At 46.6% G+C, this 20,234-nt stretch overlaps 8 protein-coding genes across 8 annotated transcripts; 3 read left to right on the plus strand and 5 right to left on the minus strand.

Annotated features, from left to right (window-relative positions):
• Positions 1–882: 882 nt before the first annotated feature.
• FTJAE_10658 (uncharacterized protein) lies at positions 883–1,614 on the minus strand (the record flags this gene model as incomplete). Its single annotated transcript, XM_037343521.1, has 1 exon — positions 883–1,614. The coding sequence occupies one exon, from the start codon at positions 1,612–1,614 to the stop codon at positions 883–885; it is 732 nt and encodes a 243-aa protein (XP_037202274.1).
• A 419-nt stretch (positions 1,615–2,033) lies between these two features.
• FTJAE_10659 (pyrethroid hydrolase) lies at positions 2,034–2,856 on the minus strand (the record flags this gene model as incomplete). The annotated part of the gene is made up of 2 exons (XM_037343522.1): positions 2,034–2,369; positions 2,422–2,856. 2 exons carry the CDS (start codon positions 2,854–2,856, stop codon positions 2,034–2,036), a joined length of 771 nt encoding a protein of 256 aa, XP_037202275.1.
• A 1,608-nt stretch (positions 2,857–4,464) lies between these two features.
• Positions 4,465–5,616, plus strand: FTJAE_10660 (uncharacterized protein; the record flags this gene model as incomplete). Its single annotated transcript, XM_037343524.1, has 1 exon — positions 4,465–5,616. One exon carries the CDS (start codon positions 4,465–4,467, stop codon positions 5,614–5,616), a length of 1,152 nt encoding a protein of 383 aa, XP_037202276.1.
• Positions 5,617–6,528: 912 nt separating this feature from the next.
• FTJAE_10661 (uncharacterized protein) lies at positions 6,529–7,674 on the plus strand (the record flags this gene model as incomplete). The annotated part of the gene is made up of 1 exon (XM_037343525.1): positions 6,529–7,674. One exon carries the CDS (start codon positions 6,529–6,531, stop codon positions 7,672–7,674), a length of 1,146 nt encoding a protein of 381 aa, XP_037202277.1.
• Positions 7,675–10,862: 3,188 nt separating this feature from the next.
• Positions 10,863–11,885, plus strand: FTJAE_10662 (ankyrin; the record flags this gene model as incomplete). Its single annotated transcript, XM_037343526.1, has 1 exon — positions 10,863–11,885. The coding sequence occupies one exon, from the start codon at positions 10,863–10,865 to the stop codon at positions 11,883–11,885; it is 1,023 nt and encodes a 340-aa protein (XP_037202278.1).
• Positions 11,886–14,296: 2,411 nt separating this feature from the next.
• On the minus strand, positions 14,297–15,888 carry FTJAE_10663 (uncharacterized protein; the record flags this gene model as incomplete). The annotated part of the gene is made up of 2 exons (XM_037343527.1): positions 14,297–14,618; positions 15,233–15,888. The coding sequence occupies 2 exons, from the start codon at positions 15,886–15,888 to the stop codon at positions 14,297–14,299; spliced, it is 978 nt and encodes a 325-aa protein (XP_037202279.1).
• Positions 15,889–16,894: 1,006 nt separating this feature from the next.
• On the minus strand, positions 16,895–17,329 carry FTJAE_10664 (uncharacterized protein; the record flags this gene model as incomplete). Its single annotated transcript, XM_037343528.1, has 1 exon — positions 16,895–17,329. The coding sequence occupies one exon, from the start codon at positions 17,327–17,329 to the stop codon at positions 16,895–16,897; it is 435 nt and encodes a 144-aa protein (XP_037202280.1).
• An 872-nt stretch (positions 17,330–18,201) lies between these two features.
• On the minus strand, positions 18,202–18,678 carry FTJAE_10665 (uncharacterized protein; the record flags this gene model as incomplete). Its single annotated transcript, XM_037343529.1, has 1 exon — positions 18,202–18,678. The coding sequence occupies one exon, from the start codon at positions 18,676–18,678 to the stop codon at positions 18,202–18,204; it is 477 nt and encodes a 158-aa protein (XP_037202281.1).
• Positions 18,679–20,234: the final 1,556 nt, after the last annotated feature.

Genomic DNA, 20,234 nt, shown 5'->3' on the forward strand with positions numbered 1-20,234 from the left:
AAGCGCCGTATTAGGCAATGGCCGATCGTTCGGTTCAACAACGGTATTACACGCACGATATATCCATGGTGTATGGTCAACACGCTCGGAGCAACGGAGCCTTACTCTGTGCTGTACAGGACACAACTCCCGCTGGTGTTGGCGTGGGCTGTCAGTATTCACAAGTCTCAGGGCATGACGCTGACTCACGTCATGACTGACCTTTCGCAAGCATGGGAACAGGCTTTGAAGTATGTTGCGTTATCGCGCGTGACGAGCCTTGATGGTCTTGCCATTCTCAAGCCTGGAGGATATAACAGGCGTAAAAGCCGTAAGGAGTCGTTGGAGGTGATAGAGACGTCATCGTACGAAGTGAGGGAGTTTCTTGAGGACAAATTTGGGAGAAATCTGTTCACAGAGCTGGAAGGACACAGATGATGTACAATAATTTATTTAAAGCAAGCAAATACGGAGGATGTTCAATTGACTGTTTCAGGTAACCATTTACCGGGCCAACCGCCATCCAGAAACAACGGTTACCCTGCTAACCCAGTGACAAGATTCGAGTCTCTTCCATCTTCCCCTGCACGAAGGTAGCCTAACCTTGGATAGGGAGTCGGATACTTGTTATCGTCATCACTTACCCATCGAGGATAATCAGGATCCTGCCCGGAAGGGTAAGAAAGGATACGCCGGTACGGCTTGGGGTTGAAAACTTACGTTATCGAAGAAAGGATGCTTCGAGCCAATATCCTGACGTTCCTGGTACCATTGACTTTCTGGTAGATGACGCCTTTTGCACCACATACAACGCGGTACTGTACTGTGCGAAACTGTCTTGCCGCAAGTACACCAAAACTGGATCAACTCGTTAGCCTACCTGTCAACGTTGCTGGTCGGGATTCATACTGCTCGTTCAAACGCATGATCATGAAGCGTCTTTGAGGGCTCGAAATCATCTCCGTAGTCCATATCCTCCCTCACAATCCAATTCCACTCCATCTCTGTTCGTTCCGCAAAATACTTCCGCGACGTCTTGCGCTCTTCCTCTTCACATCTGACGCAGATCCATCTCGTATAGACATCGCAATCACATCTTTCGTTCAAAAACTTCCCTACGACTTCTTTCTCAGTTTTCGCGTCACAATCCTCACACAAACAGATAATGTTATCAAGCTCATAACTTCCTCTCAAGTGCGGTCGGCGATTCGGATATGCACTTGGCGGAGCTGCACGGGGATAACAACGGCATTCTTCACAGACGTTGATACCGCATTTCAAACATGGCAAGGCACCCGTCTCATCACACTTGGTGTGGTATAATCGTACTTCGATCTCTTCATCACCCGTGAGATGAGGGCTCAGCGTTGATTGACCCGCCATGCGGTTTCGGTGATAGGGACTTGCATAGGCTTGACGTGCAGCGAGACCGCGACCATCGCAGAGGCACTGACGACTGAGTGACTTGAAGATCACCGGTGACGATTGGATATACTCGTAAGCTGACTTGCTTGTCAGACTGAGATGATAGAGGTCAAGGGTTGAGAGCCATGGAGCTAGGGAGGTGAGGATCGAGTATGATGAGATGAGGTCCTCGATTCTGGGAATAGCTTTGCCGGAGGAAGTGGTCGCCATGATTGATTATTGCAGCGAATATTAAAACTCATCGTCACTTTTCTGTGAATTGTTGAAGGACTGCTGTAGCTTGGTAGGGATATCACGTGGGTAAGCAATAATATGAGTCAGATTTCAACGTTAGGTCTTTGTCAGACTCATCCGAAGGTCGGAATCATAAGATATGAGATCATGCTGACCGAGGCCGGTATCTTGGCGAGATAGAATCCGGGGCTTCCTTCTGTCGTTGACGTCGGATGTAAATCTGGAATAAGCTGCTTAGGGGAGGAACCAAAACTCGGGTACTTAAGCCTAAGTGATAAAAAGGTTTAAGATACCTTTTATAGAATTTATTTTATTACATTAAACTTAAGTCTTGTATTTTAACTAGACCGTATCTTTCATGCTATCTCTAAACACTAGCAACTTTGATCGTTGCTTCACATCTCCCTGGCCTCCTGCGACACAAGCTCCACGAGCCACTTTCTGTGCTCCTCCACCAGATGCGGACTATGTCCAGATTCGATCTCCAAAGTGTCGGCGCCCCAGTTCTGGGCCACTCCCAAGAGCATCTCCCTGCCGAAGACAGGATCATTCTTGCAGATTACCATGATCTTGGGAATTTTCAAGTCTGCCGGGGTACAAACGATAGGAACTTCGAAGGGAGCTTTGCTTTGATGGCAAAGTGTAGGGATGATCTCATCCGAGATGCTCTGCTCAATATCTGAGAGGAATGCTTCTTTGACCCTGTTCAGCTTCAGTGGCATACGTGTGTCCTAATATCCAATTAGTTCGTTGAACCGGATGCTGAGTCGGGTATGGGCGTACTGATATATCATGAAAGAATGGGGTCTTGCGATGCTCGCCTGCAGCTTCATACATGGAAATGCCTTTGTGTAGGACAGGAGTTGGAGCCACATAAATTACAGAGCCGAAGCCTCCAGCAAGGTCTATTTGCTCCCTTTCTGCGATACTCTGACCTTCAATCGCCACTGTAAGAGGGAGAGCTCCATAGCTATGACCAATACCGATTGCTTTCCTCCCACTATCGATGTAAGGTAAAACGGCGTCGTGGATCCTCTTTACGTCATCGTGGTATGTCTTACCATCGACCGAATCATCGTAGCCGGAGCTTGCAAGCGGCGGTGCAAGGACAGTGAAGCCTTGTTGCTGGAAAGCTTGGATAAGGAGACGGTAGTGGAAAGGTCGGTGCCAAGCGCCGTGAACTAAAAGTATGACTGGCTTCTGGTCTTTACAATCCATTTCAAGTCTTGGGTGCGAGTGAAGATAATGTTAAGCATTATAATCAGCTTATGCTGAGGTTATATACGTATGAGTCGATAATAACGGAATCCTTCTTCGGACGAAACCTCCGACTTCGCACTGATATCTCTACGATAAGCCATACATCTGACGGTTTCTCTACCTTTCGGGTGGAGATTCGGACGAACCTAGGGCGCAGACTGCTGACAAACCTACCCAATCCTAATGATTATGGTCATACTGTCATCACTACAGGGGAGATTCCCATTGCTCCTACGCGCATGATATCGGCTAGCAGCGGCAAGCCGGTTATAACTTCGCGATATGCTTCAGACCACTGGATGTATATTTCATCTAGGTTACTCGAGAATAGACATGATAGTAAACCACCTTAAAATAGTCATCTAAGGAGCATGTCCCAGAGTTTTACGTGTCTTGGTTGAAGTCGGACAACTGGGTATGCCTTCCTCTCATCTTTGATCACCTAAGCTCCGACGGAAATGCAGATCTCATGAAGAGGCTACAGGACGCACTTGTCTTTGCTCAATGATTGTGTGCGGTCCAATTTCTTGCATAGTTGGTCACTATTCTCGTCACATGAGCCATTATAGACCTGCCGCAGAGTCATACCGGCCCGCAGATCGACCAGTATCCTGGACAACTAAAAGATCATCCTGATCCCTCAAAGAAGTCACAATTGACAGAAGCTAGAATGCGAGGAGCACACCTCGCGTCAGAAGCTGAAATGCATTCAGACAGTACCAGCGATTGATCATCGCCGCTAACTATCAGTAGAACTCCGTTCACAACTCGGCACGGCCCGGTTCAAGCTGTCATATCGAAGTGTCCAGCGGGTCACGGAGCGTCGGCCGTTGACTTTCTATTGGCTTGAGTCAATACGCGCTAAATTCATGCCGTGTTGATCTGTACTGAATCGACCTGCATGCCACCTATTTCGGCAGATCTGTGATGCCGCTCGGAGTCAAGTGGCTGAAAGGGCTGAGCTGAAAAACGATGATCTTTGCAGGTCAACACCTATACGAAGACACAAAATATGAGCGATTTCAGCACTCGACCCATTGACTGTGAAATTCTAACTTTCGGCTCAGGCCGTGTCTTGGATCTGTCCAGTTTTGGGAATTGATATGCCACGCATAACGCCATTGGCTTCCGGGAAGCCAGAGAGCCGAGACATATTTCTAGTGCCCCTGTTTTGTCACATTTCACATATGATTTTGTGTGTGATGCCGCGGGCTGATCTTTCATATTTCTGACCAAAGTTTATGCCGCTACATAAGCCCAAACTGGAACGATTCGCCAGCGAGTCCTGGTCGAGCTTCATGACACACATGCATATTTGATCCGTGTCTTGAGTGACATGGTTTGCGCATTGTTTGTGCCGTGTCTCGTTCATATACTTGTTTCAGCTGGCAACATCATCGCGCCGCATTATCATTACGTAGCTCCCCCTCCAGCTTTCCTCCAGTACTTGATGTCAACAGACCTTAGCATTGATCCATTGCTATTCTTTCTAGTCACCATCTTCCCCAATTCGGTGTATCAAGTTTTCATCTAACATTACCAAGTTTTGTTTACTCCAAAGTAACTATGGCTATGTGTCCCGTGTCTTTCGGGTGGCATCTTCAGATTGCATTCTTTATTATACTCGCTGCCAATCTCGTCCTTGCCAATGGAAGCACCGATGGAATCCAGCATATCCTTCACCCTCAAGAGGCTTCTCCTGAGATTATCACAGGTCAATACGATCCTGCTCGAATCACAATCCACGATACTTCTGGCAACACATCGTGGAACTGGACGAAGGTTGATTTCGTTAACCAAGACATACCAAAGAAGCTCAATGAGTGCCTGCAAGACGGAGGCTCCGTGACAGACGTCAAGTGGGCGAACCACGGTAAAAGCGTCGTGGCAGTCTTTGCTTATGCAGTCGTTGTCATCAACCATTATCCCGAAGACAAATCCAAAGACAAGGCTATAACCTTCGGCATGTGCTTGGATAAATTCGGTCTGGGAGGAACCCACGGCATTGAGCCTCTGCCCGATGGGAAGCTCGCCATAGCAACAACTTCCTATGAAACAACAGGAAACATCAAGATCGTCAACACATCCTTGGGTACATCGGACCCATATCCAGGCTTTCTCCAAGAGCTCGGTGGTCTTCCTGCAGTGCACAGTCTTGCATGGGACCAAGCTACCCAAAGTCTTTGGGCTGTCGGGAATGATATACCTCCTCACGGGAAATGTCCCTCGACGGCTCAGCTGAATAGGTATGAGTATAGGGATGGTTCGTTCTCTCAAAAGCCTTCTCAAGTTGAACCCATTGGCCCCCCTAAAATGCTCACTGAGGAATGGGACGATTCATGGTGGGACGGAGGACATGATATCACACCTGTGCCTGGCCAAAGACATCTCCTTATATCTACAGATCTGGACCTCCATCTCTTCAATTTGACTTCGGCCTCATTTCTGCACGGGGAAGAAGTGTTGAAACAGCCATTCATGCAGGGATTCAAGCCAGTCAGCTCTCATGATAAGAATTTGCCAAGGGCTGATGTCAAGTCACTGAGCTTGTACAAGAGCTCTGGTATCCTTTATGTGCAAGCTGATTGGAAGGGCTACTTTTCAAAGCAGGTACAGAATCTGACACCAGGAGCCAAGGCACCAAGGGCAATCTCGTTCTCGCAATGGGTGTATCGTTCTCGTTGGTTTTCACCCGTGGCTGGATGGTCTGTTGAGTAGCACAGTAACTCGCTGAGCTACTATCTCTGGTCCTTCAGAACCCGGAGGAGTAGCAATTCTACGGCAGTCAAGCTGAATCTACCTCAAGTTTAGCTGTGACTAAAGAAGCCAGATATTGGATAATAAAATGCCCTCTTTTCCAAGAGATCCAACCTAAGGCTGTGCCAGTGAAGCTGCTGTTAAGAGTACTAGAATAGCTGAACCTTTGAGCTTGAATCTGTAACCCAACATTCGGCAATCGCCTCATCTCAGCTCTCGGTATAAGCTCAGAAGATGCCTGTCCAGACACATTATGGGCCCGTGAACCAACCGGGGTTTCCACGGTCACCCCAAAGCAGCCACGCCGTCACAGAAGACGAGTTCCGTACAACTGAACCGGCTGGTACTGTCGAGTGCAAGTCCGAAAACCTGTTCAGCTATTACAGCCACCTTTTAGAGCGTCCAAAGACTCACCGTAAGTCACATAAGAATGTGGTGTCGGGAAGACAGTGGGTTCCTATATACACACCATATGTATTACGTATGGATCTACATGGTCTTGGATGAGCTGTCTGGCCCACCGCCCCTTGCTCTATCACATCTCAGGCTTGGTGGGCCGGAACAGCCACATGCAGTACAAAAGTCCTACATGGCGCATCTCTACGTCAGGTAGTGGCGTTGAGATTCTTGCCGTGTCCGAAGGGAGGCCTCAGATGCAGAACAAAACGTTTGAGGCAAGAGAAGGCCAGCCGCAAATATGAAGTCCGTCGGTACAGCTTACGCATTGCCCTTCTCGTATTCCCATTCAACATATAAAGTCTCTCGGAAATCTAGGCAAAAAGGCTTTATCTGCAACATCTTACAGATTTTAAAGATAACACATACTCGAAGACCAACCTGCATTCCAAAAACAATTCCACAGTTTATTTCGTCATGGCCGATACATCTGTCGAACAGCCTCCCGTTGATGAGCGAAGCCATGCATCGCAAGAGCCACCAAACACATCTGATGGCTCGGGCGTTAGTCCCCAAGCTCGCGATGCTTATTCCCCACCCACCGGAATAGGTTATACCGCAACTTCTGCGCTTCCAGAGCGAATGCAGACTGAATCGGGCTTTTACAAGACCTTCATCGTTGAAGTTGTCATTAACGGAGTCTATGATCAAGCTGGAAACTCCAACAAGATCAAGAAGCCGAACTGGCCTCGGGGAAACTTCGAATACTTGCACTCCCCACTCAGAGACGTCTTGGGAACTTTTGCCAGTACTTCAGTGTTCTACAACGATACTGAAGACACCAGTGGTAGCACTTACATTGACTCGCCAAGTCCCTTCGTCCACAATGATGGGCAGAGTACATACTATTGGTACGCCGGAACAGATCAGAATGCCTACTTGGCTTTCAACATAAAGTCCCATAAGTACATCTTTGTCGATCCAACTCTGCCTATCAGAGCACTCTATTTCCCCCAAATCTTCCAGGATCCCAGCTATCCCGGGTTCAGCAGACTTGGGACCATTCAGTTCCATAAGTTCTCCGCACAAGGCTTGACCCTGAAGAACTACTGGGACAATGAGCCTATTCATGTAGACATCACCAACGGCCGGGGACTGGGCTACTTGGGAGCCGCTCTGTGCCTGAACGTTCAGTCACTAATGGCCTCCTTGTGCATCCCAGAGGATAGAGTCGCCCGTCGTGCCGATGGCACACATATCTGCTTTGACTCTATCTGGCTTCTTCGAGAAGGAGCCTCGCTGAATGCGGAAGACCACTCTGTTACTCAATGGGATACTGGAAACTTTCACAGAAAGGGCAACGATTGGACGTCAATAAATGAGGGAATTCGTTTCGTGTATGCGCCTCTTGATAAATCTGCATGGTCAACCTTTGTCAAACAGATTGTCGGAGCAGGACTGGGTCTGATTCCTATTATGGGTCCTCTCCTGGCACTTAACTGGGACATCATATACTCGTATTTGGACGACCCAGCAGGGTTTGCCGAGTATGCTAATATTGGTAAAGATTGGTTGGCTATCTTGAAGCTACAGGCTGCGGAACTCAAGAAGGCAATCAAGTAGTGACGGGTAAGTGTATCTGGACCGTTGTATGGAGTTCTCCTCAGGAGTTTAAGCTCGGCCGGTCGCGACAAAATGGCTTTTTCCATAATATTCCCTTTTTCCCATCCCAAACCAGAAAACAAATCTATTGGCAATCTTCACATAAATAACGTCTGTGATTCTCATGATATGCTCCCTTACAGTTACTGGCCTTGGTCTCCAATATGTACAACGGTAGACTTATTATTGCGGGTATTGGTAGCATCAGGCATGAGAAGACAGCTTCTTCAGCAGATTTTATGATGATCTTTGGCGCGTAGGATACCATAAAAGAGGCCTCGTACATGAATAAATGCCTTCACTGTTCCATGTCTGTCTCTGAAAAGGTGACCAAATGCTTCTATAAAAGGTTGGGTTACTCGACTTGCAAATGAGCGACACGTTCAAACCCTCAAACCGAAAATACCCGCTACGTAATAAATCTCTAACTTAAAATCTATCAAAGCTATCAATAAAATTCAAGATGTGTGACAGTGCATTATTACAGTATATAGGCTGCTGCGGTCATGCTCTCAGTTCAGGCAGAGAATTCAGGCCGTGTGCTTTACAAGGGACAGAGTATTGCCATGTGAAATATCTTGAGGATAATCGGGATGGCTCTATAGAGTGCAATACGTGCTTTATTAAGAGGGAAAGGCTGGACGAGGAGGAGAGGAAGAAAAACACTATAGAGTTTTAAAGTTATAATATTAACCGAGGAACGGAGAAATGCATATCATAAGTAGGTAGAGAGGTTATTTGCAGGCTTTATATCGTATTCAGATACTGATACACTGACTCGCGGAGAAGTCCATTCAAAGTTACCTCAAGTGATACAAGTATCAGCGGTCGGTGAATGGAAGCACGTGTGCAGGTGATCCCTTCTTATCTTACTTCCAGATCACACTGAGCATTCAAATTCGATGTGATACACCTACGAAAGCTGAAAGTATATAAATCAAGCTTTCAGCACTCTCTCAAAGTCTCTTTCCAATATTTCTTATCGCATTATCGTATAAACACCAGTATCCTCGACCATTCTCGCGAAACTTATATCAAGAATAGCAAAGCTTCTTGCGTTCAGCTAACCATGTGCACAACCACATTTTTTAGATACTGGGGCTATTGTGGTCATTTGATAAGCACAGAGACTGTTGATAAATTCTGTGATAAAGAAAGATGCGTCAGAGACTATGATTCGAAAGACCAGCTCCTCCATAAAGAATGTGGCCCTTGTGAAGAGGCTCGGAAGAAGGAGGAGGAGGAGAAGCTGAAGGCACTGCTTGCTTACGGTAATCATGAGATGTGATAGCGTGGTCTCAGTAGTTTGAGGAGAAGCTGGACACTTAAATTATAGTAGACTTGCGTTAATCACCATCGTCTAAATTTCAGTCTCTTTTCTTTAGTCAGCGTGAGCTATGGCAGTGATAATATCGGTGTCGAACTATATAAACCAGGCTTGAGGCCTCCTCTCTCATGAAATTGGAAATCCAAAACTTCTAACAAATGAAGAACGCATCAAGACAACTAGCTACGAATATAACTTTTTGAGCAAATATGTGCAGAACTATACATACTTCATCTTTGTGTCAGGTATGCTCCTACAAGATCGGGTTCAGGATAGACGGTGTGCCATGTAAGACCCCAGGAGATATGGAAAAAGGATGTACAGCCGAGTTTGAGGAGAAGACTGATTACCTATCTTCTGACTTTTGCTATAAGTGCCAGGAGAAGAAGAAGGCTGACAGCAAATGATGTCGATGGCGAATCGGTGTACGGAGGCGGGGGCTGATCACTATTTATCAATTTAATGAAAATTGACCTCTAATCGATATACTCTTGGGGTACTCGTATCTGGTGAGTCGTATGCCTCGTAGATTCAATGCCGAGTCCGTATTGGTGAGCTCCGAGTCACAGCCTAGGGCGCAGTATATAATTCCAGCCAGCTCCGCGATTTCTGGCACGCTATATCTCAAATAAACTCATTAAACTAATCTTCCTACATATAAAACATAATCTGCTTCCCACTGCGATATCTATTACTGCCGCCATGTGCAAGACAACCAGCATCCGGTATCAATGCCAAGATTGCTGGACCCTCAGTCATGACGACACGACCGTGAAGGAGTGCAAGACGCCACGGGGAGAATTTTGCAAGTCTGAGGTTAAGATAGTAAACGAATACTTCTCCCCAATACTTTGTCCTGTATGCGTGGAGAAGAAACGGAAGGAGAAGGAGAAGAAGTGACTTGAATCACTAAGGGGGTTATAAAGAGTTAGTCACTATCTCCGTATTAATAAACGATTAATATCATCTGTTCAATGTCTCCGAGGATCACCATTGAATAGTTATATGAAACCTCTTATTGCAGCTATTGTGATCAGCTCATATCACGGCCCATTCCCTCCCTCTGGGCATAAATACGGCACTGTTTCCCTCGTGTTTTCTCGACAGGAACCCAACCAAGCAGATCCAACACTCCCAGTAAATCGAGACAGGTTGAAATCCGTCAACATGTGCACCACCACGTTCGTGAGATACTACTGCAACGATAAGAAATGTGACTACTTGATCAAATACCAGCAGAGCGAAACGCCATGCGACGAGAAGAAGTCTCCCCGAGCGAAATGCAAAATCGAGATCGACTCACGAGATGAGTACATGGACTCGAGGGAATGCCCCAAATGCATCGAAGCAATGAACAAGAAAGCAAAGGAGGTTATTTGGATTTAAGTGAGCCTTTTGCCACTTTGGTATGGTCAGCATGGTGAGATTCGATGAGAGCGAAGGATCAGGTTAGCGCTTTTGGGAATGGCTTCAAATCGATCAGGCGCCCAACACCAGCTGCTTGATATCTTTTCTTGTGCCGTCATGATTAAGAATAAACAGAAATTTACAGTGAATAAGGTGGTGTGAGCCGTGTTCTCCTTTACAACCATCTGATTCCATGTTTACTGAAATGTCTATTCTGGTGCATTGATGCTGCCGCGTATGTGAGAACACACGTAAGCTCCATATATAGAACTTGCCCGATCCTCCGGTGATCATCGGAAGTCGGTGATCCAAAGTCTCACGTCAGTCTCGCCTATTCCTTCACCACTCCAAATGATTCATTTCTCCCTCTGATTCACCCAAGCATTCTAGCTGTCGCAGAATAAAATCAGCTACTATGTTGCTTCAAGATCTAGCAACAGAGATCATCGAACTGATTGTACAAAATCTATCGGTACGCTCTGACCTCAACGCCTTCTGCCAGACCAACAAACGCTTCCACCACATTGCCAATGATCTTGTCTATCATGAGGATGCGCACTGGCGGTGCAATGCGCTCCAATGGGGTTCTAAAGAGGGCCTCGCTTCAGTAGTGGAGAGATCACTTGATCAAGGCGCTGATGTCAACTACATCATCAATAATGAGGACGAGACTGCCTTGTTTCCAGCAGTCAGGCAACAGTATTGGGACATTGTGCACCTTCTGTTAGCGAGAGGTGTTGATGTTCACCGCAGGAACAAGGTTGGCGATAATCTTGTGTACTTTGCAGTGACGACTGGTAGTTATGACCTGGTGAAGCTCATGCTAGATCAAGGTGTCGATCCAAACTCTCACGTGGAAGGCGATGTCCCGCCTTTGCTGCTGGCAGTGCGAAGAGGCTATCTCGATATCGTGAGGTTGCTCTTCGATAGCGGGGCGTACATTGATGACAGCGACGGCTGGGGCGAAACCCCACTGCATGTCGCCGTGGGTGCCTCTCAGCATGACATCCTAAGTTTCTTTATTGAAAAAGACGTTTTTCGAAAAGACAAGACTGGGGCGCGAGGTGCTGATGCACTGGAGATGGCTGTGATACGAGGAGACATGCCAACTTTAATGCTGCTTCTTGAGGGCGGCGCTGACCCCCTTGTTAGAAGGTGGACGAGGCATCATGCGATTATCACGGCGGCACTAGCTCGGGAAGATGACATGGCAATCTTGATGACGGAACGGTTGGGAGCAGAACCTGCCTTCATTGATGAGCATGGCAAGGAACTCCTTTGGTACGCTGTGAAGGGAAGATGTCAACGGTATACTCGCTACTTGTTGGATAAAGGCCTCGATCCGGACAGGGATCTATGGAAAGAAGTTGACGGTTCGACAGTTGGAGGTTCTGCCTTGGTAGTGGAGATGCTGGGCGCTGGTGTCCTAACAGCATGAGATTGGATTATAAAGCAACAAGAACAGTTTCGAGGATCAAGAAACAATCATTGCATTACTGGCACCTTGATTTTCAGGTTCGTTCCTCTTTAAATGACAGATAAATCACTAGCCTTTAGCTTCCTAAGGGACAAAATAAAACTCTAGACCTTTAGCCTAAGTGATAAAAATATTCAAGTAACTTAGTATAAGTTTAGGACTAGTTTAGGATACCTTTTATAGAGGGACCCTAAGCAAGGTCTTATATTCTTTTGCTCCCTAAGGCTTTCAACCTCCTTCGCTCTGGATTGAGAAACAGACAACAGCTGCTTACGCTTCAAGGTATATCCATAAACAGAGCTAAAGACCGCTTCTTTTTTCTACTTCCCCTGAGCATAGCAATCTCGGCTTGCAAGTCTTCTTCTTCTCGGAGTAGCGCCTTCTTCTTATCTTCGAGTTCTTTCACTCGAGCTTGCACACGTTTCAGATCTGCTTTGGCTTTGATCAAGCAATTATTCATCTCGTTGATGATCTCCCCATCCCAAAGACTGAACCTGTAACTCGTAGACGCGGATTCCTTATGATTGTGTCCTTTATGAGGTTTCTTGTCTTCTAAGTCCATCTTTGGCTGGTCCTCCTTGAACCTGACCTTCTTCCCTGGCTCGTTTTCGCTTCTCTTGTACGCTTGTCCTCTACGAGGCAATTCTTGTTGGTATGTTCTGGTCCAGAGTCAGATTGATCTCCCGCAGGAGGTTTGCTCTTGGTACAGATTTCGTTCTGCGAGACGGTTGCGGGCATCTCGTCGGACCCTGTCGTGGCTATGTCACTCGTCGAGTGATAGTTATCTGCCACGGCGCTCTTGCCTGTCAAAGATAATAGACAACTTCAAGAAGAGGTTTTGTTAAGAGGAGTAGATCTCTACTGTGTGTCCGCGTTCCAGGACCAAGGAGTCTGGCATTAATATAATAGCTTGGTCCCTGATTTCTCTACGATTCACAACTTGAAACTCCATCAGTTTCCATCAGTTATTAGTTGTCAATTCTTCCGCAGCCGTTTGTTATTCAGGGACATCCCGCAGCCTTACAGTAAATCAGCTCCCTACACCTTTGTTGTCACCGAGACGCAAGATGACTTTCCTGATCAGTGACTCCTCTTGTTCATTTCATCGTAATGCTCAGGAGTAAAGGTGATGTTCATTAAAAGAACCTAACAAGTAGAAGGACTATCAGCACCTAGTTATGGATTCGCTTTTGCCGTCTATATTACGATGTGTTGATTAACAACCAGCTGCTGTACCATGATGCTCACCCTTTGACCGTAACCTGGCGATTACAGGCATCTCGTGTAAAGGCCCCAGAAGGACTTTTGTCCACGCTGTGAGATTCTTTATCTACTTTGAGACTGTTTCCGCCTCCCCAGTACCATGGCTCATTTCCTCCGGACCTTCGCTGCCAACCTCTGAGCCATCTTCTCAGCATCCCTGAGCCTCTCCAGCTCAAGACGCCACGTCTTCTGTTCCCCATCTAAGCTCTTCAACATGTCCTTCCGGGACTTGATTTCACGGTCATGCTTTCTAATTTCATGCTCACACCACCTCTCCCGGTTCCCTGATTCTTTCATTTGAACTTCTCGTCCTTTCAGCTTGCTTTCCTTCTCTCTCGCCCTGGCACTTATAAGAAACCCTTCCAGCTTATCCCTGCCGTCACATAGCGTGTCGATCCTCCTCTGGATGCGTCCCTTATCAAACTCCAGTTTCTTTATTTTAAAGTTGGCTTCCTCGAATCTCTCTGTTATCCCTTTCTCAGTCTCGCTATGTGTTGTGGAAGAGGTGACAGCTTTTCGCCTGCCGAGAATTTTATCAAACATCCTGTCGGAACTTGGTTGAGTGATCTGAGTCGGTGCTTCTGTTCTTTGATAGAGACGACACCACTGTTGTAGCGAGTGGGTGGCAGGATATACAGGCTGGAATACGAGAGAATATGATTGAGATTATCTTGCTATAGCGGCGGTTTTTCTTGAGTTCTGACGTGGAAGATCTGGTTGTATACGAACATTTAGCTCCAATCCCTTCCAAATATAAACCTCCATAGTGCTCCCTAGAACGTTCATTCACTCCGACTCTGTTGTCGCCTGTAGGTGAACCGCAGATGGTTTTCTCTTGTGAGAAGTCAAGCCTCATCACTCCCAAGTGCCTCTGTGCCCATGGCACACGTTGTTCACCACGCACAATCATTCCCCAGAAGTCCAATCTTTTGCTCAGAGCCAAGGGGCTCTGTGATTACCAGGAGAGCTTGGCTACACGGTAATATGACTATCATCATGCTGTACAACAGTTGACACTGCTCGTGATTAAGTGAAAATGCGGGTTCTCTCTTGAAGCTAGACTACCAGTTCAAAATCTACGATTCTACCCATCTCAACGACTCAAATATCTATCTCTGTTGTAGCCTGGTCATTGACTTCTGATGCTTCCTCTTTTCTTCTTTGAGTTTCTCCTTCTTAAGCTTCAATTTCTGTTTCTTGTCGTCAAGCTTTTGCAGCTCTTTTCGAAGTTCTGCGATGTCCTCTCCAATATCTCTTCCCTCGTCATTTCCCTCACCCTTTTCTAATTCCTCAATCTCCTTCTGGATATACTCCTTGTCTTTCTTCAGCTTTTCCTTCTTGAACTTGACTGTATGGAGTTTCTTCGTGATTTCTTCAATAGCCTTGCCGTGTGCGACGAAGGCGGGAATGTCAAATAAATGGGGGAAGCGTCTGTTAGGCATTGTTTTCACGAATTAGGCTCAGTTTTTGTAAAAATGTGTTACTACGAGACTACACTAATTGCGCAAGAAATAACGATATTTATACTTCTTGCGCTGTAACGGCTGGATCCTCTGCCGGTGCGTAACGGCAATGAATCCAGATAGTCTTGCTTAGATACAATATACTATGACCCATCTGGGATCTATGTTCACCGCGGTTTTTCTCACAAGTCATGGGTCGATCTCATACATCTCTCCCTTCTGAGGACCCCAATCTCATCACTATTGGGCATTACCCTTGACTATAGTTGCGCAGTGTGAACTTCACCAGTGGCGGGTACTTGGTCTTGTTCAGAGCTAAAACACGCCGTGATTTCACATCTAACTTCGTTAGCCACCGCCATTCACAGCTCACCACTTGCAGTCATGCCACTTCAGGAAATTACATGTAAGTTTAGGAGACTCTCGCGTCTGTATTGATTTAAATCGTTACTATGCCTCCTTCCTATACGTCTTGCTGTCTACCTTCAGTTTTTTCTTTTCTTTGTGTCAACCGGATTTCTGACATAATCAGTTTGTTGCACATAGTGGGTTACAGTCTTGCTAAAAGAGATGCGTCCATACTTGGGCGTAGCGTCTATCGTCTTTTTCTTGTGAGAGTCCTCCTTCTTTGATGACTTGTGTGAGTCCCCCTTCTGACAGTCCGACCTTCGTGACTCTGATCTGTGTGAGTCCTTCTTGTGAGACGACGATCTGTGAGATTCGGATGTTTTTGAGCGGTGAGATTCCTTCTTGTGATATTTCTTGTCGCGATCGTCCGTTCTACGAGGCTCCCTTCCGTGAGGCTCCTCTCTGTGAGATTGTCCTCGATGACTGCCTCCTCCGTGCGAGCCCATTCTCCGGGACTCGTTCTCTCTTGAGCGTCTGCTAGGCAAGTTCTCATCAAAACGAACTCTACTTCCAGTGTGGCTTCCTAGCTCATCTTCCGGGGGTATGTTGTAGCCACACACTTGCTCCCGAGGAATGCGTTCCCAAGATTTGCCGTTATCAGGTCCATAATGATCATTCACATGCACATTCTCGGGCACGTCCTGATGGAAGAATTGGGGTGTATCTTCGGCCGCAAACTCTGGTGGGAAATGGTTTGGCTCGCTCGGAGGTTCGGACCTTGGCTCATACGCAGCCATACCCATGGCTGCATTCGAATCAAGGGCCAGAGGCGCATTGCCTGTTGCGAAGTTCTCCGAAGGATTATTGGCTTGGGGGGTTTCTTCGGACATGATTTCGTCTGGAGACGGGGATAAATGGGATCGGGATGTTATTCCGTGTAGGTAGTTGTAATTCACTCAAGTGTGTGTTGGTAGGATAGCTGATGTAGAGTACAGTAGCCGTCCGGAAGCTTGTCTTAATATAACAGTTCAAGGCCTTACTCGCGTTATGATTCAGTACAAGGGAGCCACGCGACGCAATGAATCTTACTGCTCTTTCAGTTCCGTACAACTCTAATCATTGCCATCTTTCGCTGTTTCACTAGGCATTCAGGAAAGTCATTGGTGGCGAGGTGAGAAGCTCCTCGCACTTGTCAGAGCCAGAAGGTGATGCGGATCAGCCTGTCACTTACGGTCCAGGTGGAAGCTACATTGACAAGACTCCTCAAACAGAGCTTCATAATCCATTTCAAATCTCTCAATTGTTTACAATTCGCTCAAGCGAATATCTCCGTTTGTTTCATGTCATATAATTGTGGGTTTTAGCGAACCTTTCATGAGCCGACAGCTTCGTTCTTATGAATGCAACAAGGAGAGTCGCACTGCAAACAGTGCAATAGAAACCTCCCACTGGACTCAACGACTCTCGTCACTCATCACAGACACAGTTTCCTGTCTCAATTGGTATACTTTGTCTTATCAGTGCCAGAGACGTTAGCCCTTATGGTCCCATCAGAGTCAGAAAGTAGTGTAGCTGTCATTGGAGACTCAGCTGTAGTCCTGTTCACAATGTTCCTCCGTTTTCAAGATTCTACCAAAGTCGACCCTTTGTACTTCAGTCAGTTTGCTATACACTCCTGTTTCACTATCTTGAAAACCTATAATATAGCTATACCATTGGGCAAACATTGCAGGTTACAGTCAGTATCGTCTCAGCCACTTTAAAATGCGTTATAAATGGAGCCTTTCGTGTTAAATGTCAACTTGACTGTAATTGATCTTGTCTCAGTTTAGACTAGAGTGATCTAGAGAGGAGACCCTGGGCTTCTCACCTTACTGAATGATACCTGCTGTTCTTCTAGTTCTCATAGCTTTGTGGCCTTGCCTTCCTTATCCTTGCTTCAAAGACTGCTCTCCGACGGTATTCCTCCTCGATATCTTCTCTCCAAGCCTCCCATTCCTTTTTCCACGCTTCCAACTCCATATTACTTCGCTTGAGCTCATTCAACCTTAGCTTCTGCTCAGCATTATACGTTTGGCACTCCTGTAGTCGGAGAGTCCCACTCTCTAGCCTGACCCGCGATGCATTTTTCCCTTCCTCTAGGATGCCACTCTTGAGCCATTTGTTCTGGTCTTGAATCTTCTCCTTCGATTCGGTGAGTTTATTAATTTTCTTCTCGGTATGTTTGATCTCCTTCAGTAGGTCATCGATGTTCTTCTTCGCTCGGGCGAGATCTTCTTCTGGCTTCCACCTTCGTTTCTTGTGTTCGTCACGAGTTGCTCTGCTGGGCATATTGAATTGACATTTATTCACAATTTGAGAAGAGAATTCCTGTGTTGTCGGCTGTGTTGTTGGCAGCTCGCTGTACCGATGAGTTTATTGCCCGTTGCTGGAACGAGCCTCGCATCTTATAGCGAGGCCATCCGACACGCAGCGGGGAATCACAATGGCTCTTGTTCTTGCCCACTGGCCATTTCCCATTCTTGCTGCTTTGAGATGGTGATGAACGGTCCTTGCGTGGTCATGTCCATCACGAGCAGCTGGGTTCTTTGTGCACTGAATATTTGGCTCAACCACGAATTCACTACAATACCCGAACAGAGATTCAACACCTGGTAGTTCCAATACGGCATGTCAAACGCTACAGATCAATCACCCACATCTTAGCACAAGTCCCGTTCTATTCTCCGATTCTTCTATTCGCTTTCTCACTTCCTATCAGATCTTTCCAGGGGCATCTAAAAAAAGCAAAACTGCCAAAATAGCCACATTCAATCTACGAATTTTACCAAGTCGGCTTGGTTTTTGAAGCTAGGGTGGTTTTTTGGTGGTTAGACCCCGGTTTTTGGATTTTTGGGGTTGGGGGCCTAGGGGAGGAAAGAAAACTTAGGACCTTGACCCTAAGTGATGAAAATACTTATGTCAACTTAGCCTGAGTTTAGGTTTCTCTTTTCCAAGTTTATTATAACACGTCACATTACGGTTCAGTGTTTCCTTGCCCCCTGAAGCGGGCTGCGGGATTCACCCACTACCTTGAGCTGCCTAGTCAGCCTTTAGGTATGGCCAGTGACGCCTAACCAGTTACGCCACAAGCCCCCGTGTTGAGATTTACTTAAGTTAGATTCAATAGAAAGTCCTTCAAATTCGAGTACAGCTTATCTTACCTAGTCTCGGCTGTACTTACTCTTCTTCCAATCCTCATACGCCAATCCCTCCTCACGTCTCATCCACTCGTCAAACCTCACCTCCTCTTGACTAGTCTTTAGCCCCTCTCTATAATCCTCCCACGCCCGCAACTCCTTTCGTAGCTCCAGAGACTTGAGGTCCATTTCAAGCAGCCGTTTCTCGTTCTTTAGAACCGTCTTCTCGCCTTGCTCCAACGTCTGGAACCCGTTCAGCACGGCCCTTCTCGATGCCCATTCTTCTCTGTATAGGACATCCTCGAACCTGTCGTTGCTCTTCTCTAGCTTTTTTGTCTTCCGATCCAGCTTATGAATTTCCTGATCCAAGCTGCTCATCTCATCTCTCAGACCTTCGATTTTGCTGTCTGCACGATCAATCTTCTCCTCCAGGGACAAATGCTTGTAATGTTCGTTAGGTGACGGAGCTACCTCAACTATGATCACTTGTCGTGCGGACATGGTGGACTAAAGTTGTCTTATGTGAGATGTAAGGAATATCTTTAGTTGCTGGTAGCGGGTCTTATGAGTTGCAATGAGAACTCGAGAAGTATTTCCATATGGATAGGCCAGGTTCACCACTATTTGTACCCAGCGCCATCAGCAACATGAACATCACCCTGGCTCTGTTCGTTTCCATTGATCACTGTCCACCATCGCGCCCACCGACTGAACATGAAACTAACCCCAACATATATCATTTGACTCGTAGCTGGCGTCTTTGTGTTATTGAACATCGCGCTCAACCACGAATCTACTACAGCGAATCGTACATCATTGTTCAGATATGTCATTTCCATCACTTCAAATTTAAAGGGCACGTTCAGGAAAAGTCATGCATGTTCTAGTGATCAGTTCAGTTTCCTCTCTCATCTCCTGTCGTATTATCTCTGGGACGTAGGAACAAGCAATAGTAGCAAAAATAGTAATTTGGTCCCAAAATTGAAAAGAATGTCGTTTCAAGGTTCCGCTCAAGTGACGATGCAGATGACTATGTAGCAACTAAGCAATTTATCTTCCGTCCTTTTCCAAGTCTCTTCAGACACGGAGGCTGAGGCGATCCCTCTTCTTGGTAAGAGACTTTTTCTCGCCCTTTGTTTGCTTCAAGACACTCTTAGTCTTCCTCAACTCACGCTTCCTTCTTCAATGTCCCTCCTCTTCGGTCGTCTCTTAGCTTTCAGTCTCTTCACTTCATCTTTCGCCCTTCTCACTCTCTTCTCTTTCTCATCTAGCCTGCGGTATATCTCATCGATCTCTGCGCGAAGACTGGACAGTCTTCGATTCAATACATTGATGCGCTCTTGGATTTCCCACTGTGCCCTCCTGGATCGGGGTCTGTCGGTGGATCGCCGGGCATCGGGTCCCTTTCGGCGGCGACTCCAGAACATGGTCAGTGTATTTCGTCAGTGACTGCAGAGATAGTCCGTCGTCTTCTATCTGGACTTGCTTTGGTTTGAGGACCGACTCAAAAAACATGGGGTGCCTGGGGTCTTTTATGGTCTTGGGATCAAGACAGACTGGATGATTATCACTCATAGCTAGCGCAGTGAAGTACTCTCCGAGGGGTGCTCGTCACTGGCACTGTCTCTATCGGAGTCTGATCACTCAGTTCTGGAGGGAGTAAGGGGTGACTAGCAGCTGTCTGCCACTGTCTTCAAATGTAAATTACAGCAGGTCAGCCACAAAGTCGTAAAAGGTCTGTTAGTTACAAATGTCTGCTCTAGTGATCTTAGAGAAGTGCATGCGTCCTCTAGTAAATCACCTGCTTTTTCTAGGCACTTTCATCCACCGTTTCGCTGTCTCAGCTACTCAAGAATCTTAAGCAGTCACTGCATTCTCATTTCATCACGAGATTGTATTAAGAGTTGTTCCAAAGGCCCAATAAGTTACGATTCGATCTAGCAGCGATAGAGCTAAGCAATCCCAACGTCTCTCTGCCCTTTCACCTCCTTCTCCTCCAATCCCCTCACTTGTAATACTGAAGTTGCCACCTCTTCATAAATACTTGCTCGTCTTCA

The sequence above is a fragment of the Fusarium tjaetaba genome (assembly GCF_013396195.1).
Source record: "Fusarium tjaetaba strain NRRL 66243 chromosome Unknown NRRL66243_c0000250, whole genome shotgun sequence".
Lineage (NCBI taxonomy): Eukaryota > Fungi > Ascomycota > Sordariomycetes > Hypocreales > Nectriaceae > Fusarium > Fusarium tjaetaba.